Genomic DNA, 6,580 nt, shown 5'->3' with positions numbered 1-6,580 from the left:
GCACACACACGCACACACACACACACAAACAGTGCAGTACTTGCTCCCATATGTGAGTAAGCTGAGTAAAAGAGGGAGGGATCAAATAACTAGCAGAGACACAGCTACACAAAACACAACACACAGTCATTCTCTGTTATCACCCTTCAGGTGAGGAGATCACACCAGGAATACTCATATCTAGGAAAGGAGGTGAACAACTCTGACTCAGCCCTTAGACAGAAAGACCTCCCTAGACCGTTACCTCGATGCTGTGGGAAGGTGGAGTCAGAGGGAGGGAGTGACATGAGGACAGAGCGAAAAGAGCAGGGCAGCAGTAGAGGACAGATGGCTTATCTGACATCAGCCATGACTGACCAATGTTCTTCTTTAAGTCCTGAATCCTGTTTTTCCTCCTCAGAGTGAAATCTGACAATGCTTTCCTGCACATGTGGAGTGCAGCATTGTGTGGTGCACCTTTTTTGATTTCACTGGAACTAAGGATTTTTACACATCAGACCTTCTCCCTGGATATCTGTGAACTTTATAATTTTGGATTTCGTCTCTTTTTTATTTTTAAACTGAGCAACTGCCTGGAAACAGCCAAGAATACAGATCCAAATTTCATGAACAATTTAGAAAGAATTAGAAAACAGAAAGAAGGTGGAAAACAGGTTTGTTGCTGGAACACACACACACTAATCAGTGTATTGTTTTTCGTGTAACCCTAATTCATTCAGGCTGATTTATTTTCCAAAAGAGATTTGTACTCTAGACTGATCAGCCTGAAACCTTTGGTGGAAACGATGGAGAAAATAATTCAGTGGAATATCAGCCTGAAACTTGTTGACTTGACTTGTTGATCGGTCACTACCAGTGAAAAATAATTCAGAGGGAAATCTAAGAATTTCACATAGGTGTTGAAGAATTTGGAGTCAGAGGCAGAGGGACCGTCTTGCTCAGTCTAGACTGTGGAGGGCTCCCCTTCCTGCCCTCCCAGCCTATCCTCGCCCCCAGCAGCATGTCCCAGGCTTTGAGGCTGCCTCTAGTCCTCCACACAGCACACTACCATGATCAGATGGGCTGCTGGAGGGAGTAAGGCTGCGTCTGCCTCATCCTGCTCTAGGACTGGGTTAGTGGCTCGTTCTGGCTCTGGGACCAGACTAAGATCAACAGCACTGCTTTCCTCTCTGTCTTTGCCTTTCCTCTTGGCCCTTGTGGTTTTTTCCTTTTCCTTACCTGGTGTGGCCTGCCACCGGCTCCGTAGAGAAAGACTGAGGTTCACCAACCCCCAAGCTCCCATAGTTTCACTGAACCTTTCTGAGACCGAGCTCGTTTCAAAGCCCAGGGCCACAGGGGGCCACCTGGGTCGGACTGGGGGACCGCAGGGTAGGCATGTGCGCAGCTACAATCACCTCCAAGGGGATATACGGAGAAGGAAGCTGTTCTCTTTCCAGAAGTTCTTCCTGAGGATTGATAAGAATGGAACGGTCAATGGAACCAAAAGCAAGGATGATCCCCTCAGTAAGTAAATCAATCAGTATCTAAATGTAACAGCAGAAGGCAAGAGAATGTTTAAAGTGGCCTGCTACAACACTTATAAAGAAGTTTACTTTTAATGTTTTCTAACCAAAACCTCTGACAAGTCTGACATTCTGTCGAGGAACTTGTTTATTCTACACAACAAAAAAAGCACCTGTTGATTGCTTTAAGTCTAGGATATTTCTGGCACTAAGAAACCCACTTAAAATGTCGGTTTATTCTAATTTCAGAAATCTGGAGTATGCTCTGTTGATAAAGACACTGCTCTTACGCAAAACACTAACTACTTGTATAGACTGGATGTATTAACATGCAGCTTGGCTTAAACAGTGAATTAAAATTAAAACACGGATTCTTTGTTCATTTCCTGAGACCACTGGTTGGTGGTTTGGATAAAGCACTCCCATTCCCATTAGAGTCTTTTTGTTTTAAACCAGACATCCCACTGATATCTCTCCTGTCCAAACACTCAGTACAATGGTGGTAGCTCTCAGATGGCTTAAAAAGACGCAGGGGCAGATAACCAGCCATTATCAGGCTGTCTTCACAGGCCAGGGTAAACAGCACTGATATTAACCACAGAAAAAAAAGGACTGGAGCAGGGGGAGGATATGGATGTCAGTCTCATTGATGCTTTTAGTCTCTTGCTGCCTCTCTCTGTCTGTGTCTGTCTTACTCTCCCACTCAGATTGCCCACCTGCCAGCCAGTGTTAAGCAAATTACATACCTTCAGTCACAGATCAGACATTTGTTTAAAGCAGTTTGACGTGCACACTCAGAGAAACACGTCTTTAAAGTGATTACATGTTGTATGTTTCGGCATATCAGTCAGTAAAATAGCATCCTCATTAGTCTCTCAGCATTCCCACCAAGCTACGTGTGTGTGCCTATCAGCCAGCAGGCACTCACACGCTCCAGTGGGTGTGTGATGATATAACAGCCAACAATGACACATGTGCTCTCTTATTACTGACACACACGTACACACACACGTACATCTATCTCCTTCAAATGTGCTCTTTTTCTCCTTCCCCCAACCCCATAGCAAGTGCATATGGTGTCTTTAAACCTGGTGGGACAGCTATACCACACATTCAATCAGACTTAAGAAAAACGTTTGTTTTGACAAGGTCATGACAGAAGCACCTTTATTTATGTAGTGTTACATTGCGATGCCTTTCCTGTCACCATTGTTCAGTTTCTTTTAAATTGTAAATTGGATTCACATGTTTGGAAAATGGCGTAGCTCACTGTCTACTGTGACTCAAAAATTCAGATTTTTTTTTAAGTTGCCTGTTTCAAAAGTCAGTTGGAGTTAGCATGAATGAACTGAGCATCTGGGAGAGAGGTGAAAGAAAGGCTCTCTAGAGGTACAAGTTCATGAATGACATGGCTTAACATAATTATGGCCGCATCAAAGCCATTTGTCTTCTGTATCAATGGTGGTGCCATCAAAAAGCTGTGTCCTGAGGGGGTCTGGGGACACTGTGTGTGGATTATGTGCCCTCATATCAGGTTCACATGGTAAAGGATACTACAGAAGAACAGCTTCAGTCTTTGCTCTGGCCCCCGGGGCTAGACATGATCCCAGCACTGACGTCCTTTGTAGACCCTTGATGGTCCCTTGAAGAGACAAACTTTTTTTTTCATTGAGTGGCATGCTTTTTCCTGATTCAGTAGTTGCAAAGCAAAGAAATATGGGATGTAGTCTAAGACATGCATTGGTAGTGAAGGCTTTGGTGCTGCCTGTGGCCCTAACTGTCTGTTAACGAACCCAGTATCCAGCCTCCCACAGATTTATGGGCATGCCAGCCTAAAACTGTCCCACATGGCTTTGCAACCCGCTGGGAGCCTGTGCTGAAGTTACAGAGAGACTGGGAGAAAGGGAGGCAAATAATATTAAAGTCATCTACAAGCAGCTACCTGCATGGCCTAAGTAGGTAACTGAAATATCTGTTTCATATCTGAGGTCTTTTATATGTAGACATCGAGCAAATCTGAATGACTAGTGAAATATTGCTAAATAAGACTCAGGCAAAGGCTTGGCAGCAAAATAAGATGGTTAATTATCCACGGCCTGTTGAATTCATGGGTGTGTGTGTTTGTGCTCGCCACAAGTGTTTCTGTGCAGTACAGGCCAGACAATGTGTACAAGATGCTTCTGGACATGGCTCAAGAAGTGTGTATATAAAGTATATGTTCCTGCGTGTGTGAGTGTGTGTCTTTATGCACATTCATCTCCTTTAAGCAAAGAAGTGGACAAAAACAGATGGTGCCCTTATAAAGATTTGGGGAGAGAGATGTATAGCTTTTCTCAGAGGTTCAGAAAAGGCTGGATATCCCTTCTATGTAAATACACTCAGTGTGGTCCTTATCAGTGTTATTTCTATATATCCTGATTTATGCCTCACTCCACTCCATTTTTCTGCACCGGAATGGTACCCATCAAATTTACATTTTAATTTATCTGCCCAAATGTTGTTATGTGCATACCTGAACAAAAAACAAAAAATAAAAGAGAAAGAATAACAATACAAGTAAAGCAAGTGCTTTTTGGCATCCCACTGTGGAAAAACCACCTTTAATTCACGATGGTATTGTGTGCCAAACAACGCACCATTTACTGTTGTAACTCCAAACAGAACAACTCAAATAAGCCACACATTAGGAAAAAGCAACCAGCATGCGAAAGAAAATCTCCTGTCTCCTCAGCTGGACCTGGCTGGCTCAATTCAGGCAACATTTTACATATGTGGTTTGTAGAAATTGTCCCATACAAACCATTGTTTTCCCATTTAAAGACTATTGTTGTAACCTGAAGAGCAAAGTTTCTATTATACCATTTTCCCATACTTCCCATACTACAAGCTTATTCTCTGCTTCTAGAAAAAGCTGATCATTCAGCAGAGAACAGTGACTGGAGATTATAAAGTTTCACAGCCAGGTAGAGTTTGCCCATTTTGTGCACATTCACCTGCTACAGCATTAATTAAATGTGTGTATATTTGTATATGAGTGTATTAGTGCATGTGTGCGCGCGTGTGTGCATGTGTGTATACAACCTGTCTCGCCCCTGCCTCCGGTGGCTGACTTTGATCAGTGATCATTACAGCCTTTCTAATCCTCACTCCACCCCCAGTCTCACTGTCATGGCTCCTCTGTCCTCCTCTGTTCTCCTTCCTTTCATCCCTCCCATGTTTACAGAGCAGCCAGAGACTGCCATAGATTGTCTTACATCCTCACTCCATACCCGACACCCGATCCCGTACAGAAACCAGTTCCTCTCAAATCTTCAATGGTCGTTGTGTCACAGTCCTCAGCACCGCCTTGCCGCTTCAGACCTCACTGCCCCGAGGTGCCACTGTTTGAACTAGAAACTGATACAGTCAGGACCTCACAGATGAGGAGAAAAACTGCTGTATTTTAGAGAGAGGGATTGTTCTTGGGGGCACACCTGCATCCTCCACTGTCCACTCATGCATGAGTCTGGCAGCTTCAGAGGCCCCCCAGTCACCAGAGAGTGGGTCTGACAGTAGAGAAGGCTGCCACATAAACAGTCATCAGACAGAGGAGGGGCTGCTGATCTGATCAAAGGATGTCATCCACTCTGTGGAGTTCACACCCCCACAGTGAAGTGTGTCTGGGTGTGCATGTGTGGATACACATATGTGTGCTTATCGGGATGAAATAATGACAGCTCACAGGAAGTGGGGAAAGGAAGTCAGGGAGGGAGGCATGAAATCAAACATGCCATGGGAAATGGGGAGGTTCACTCACACACATGCACACACAGCAGCAGAGGACGAGACAAGTGGGCTCTGTGGTCAAAGGACACATTAGGAAGCTATATCTCTCTGGCTTCTGATACTGAGACCACACAAATGACCACAGCTGTCTGAAGCAAAAGCATGCCCCTGTTAACTGAGGTATAAATTAGCCCCTCTAATAGCCTGTGAGAAACCTGAATTATTTGTAGAGCGTTAGAAACCATACCAAACAGAACATAAACAACCTGCAAATCTCTGCGGTATCCACCTATTAATTTTCAGACTAAATGTTCTGCACAGCTGGAATCGGTTACACAGGTGTAGGTTGTAAGAAAAAAATGTGAAGATAAAGACAACTGTGCTCAAACAATAATCGTGACCGTGACCTTCCCTCAGTATTTTCCACCATGTAAATGCATGAAAAGAGAATGCCATATGTTTTTATTCATTCTACTCTCACACGTCTGTAAAAATTCATGGATTTATTATGGTCTCTCTAGATGTGTAAGTGGTTGGCCTGTGACTGCTGCCTGAGTGTTAACTGTTCTGTACTCTTATCTAAGACAACTATGAGTCAGAGAGCAATTGTATCACATTTACTTCCTCTATCTATTGAGTTTTGAGTTTTGCCTTTGTAAACTGAGGAAAAGTTGTTTTTTCTATGTCAGTTTAGCTCAAATTGGTCGGAGTCATATACTTATTAAATCCTTCTATGTGCAAAAATGACACAGGATGGTCATTTAGATTGTTGACACGAGTGATGTTCTGTAACCTTTTTTTTTGCTGGATTCTAGGTATTCTGGAAATCACATCGGTGGACGTTGGGGTGGTGGCCATCAAAGGGCTGAACAGCAACTACTATCTGGCTATCAGCAGGAAGGGAGAGCTGTATGGAGCGGTTAGTAGCTAAGTCAGAGGTCAATTTGGATGATCCAGAGAGAGATTCTTCTGTTCTTATCAAAGGAGGCCTTATCTTTACTTAGCTGCTGGGTCACCTCTAAATCAACAAGTTAAAAGTAGTGAACGCATCCAGTGTGCAGTAGTTTCATCTATAACAAAACATTCACTGTAGATTAAGATGATACCTACTGTTTTTCCAGAGAGAGTTTGGCGTTGACTGCACCCTGAAGGAGCGGATCGAGGAGAATGGGTACAACACGTATGCATCAGCCAAGTGGAGGAACAAGAAGCGGCAGATGTTCGTGGGTCTAAATGTCCATGGGAAGCCACTGAGAGGGAAGAAAACCCGCAGGAAGAACACGGCCACCCACTTCCTTCCAATTATGGTGTGA

General features: G+C 43.8%; 1 protein-coding gene across 1 annotated transcript; it reads left to right on the top strand.

The window, feature by feature from the left end:
* The first annotated feature begins 1,049 nt into the window (after positions 1–1,049).
* Positions 1,050–6,580, top strand: fgf10b (fibroblast growth factor 10b). Its single transcript, XM_026322047.1, has 3 exons — positions 1,050–1,503; positions 6,083–6,186; positions 6,389–6,580. The coding sequence occupies exons 1-3, from the start codon at positions 1,050–1,052 to the stop codon at positions 6,578–6,580; spliced, it is 750 nt and encodes a 249-aa protein (XP_026177832.1).

The sequence above is a fragment of the Mastacembelus armatus genome, chromosome 9, assembly GCF_900324485.2.
Source record: "Mastacembelus armatus chromosome 9, fMasArm1.2, whole genome shotgun sequence".
Lineage (NCBI taxonomy): Eukaryota > Metazoa > Chordata > Actinopteri > Synbranchiformes > Mastacembelidae > Mastacembelus > Mastacembelus armatus.
Note: the sequence above shows the minus strand (reverse complement) of the source record. Positions and strands in the feature narration are given on the sequence as shown.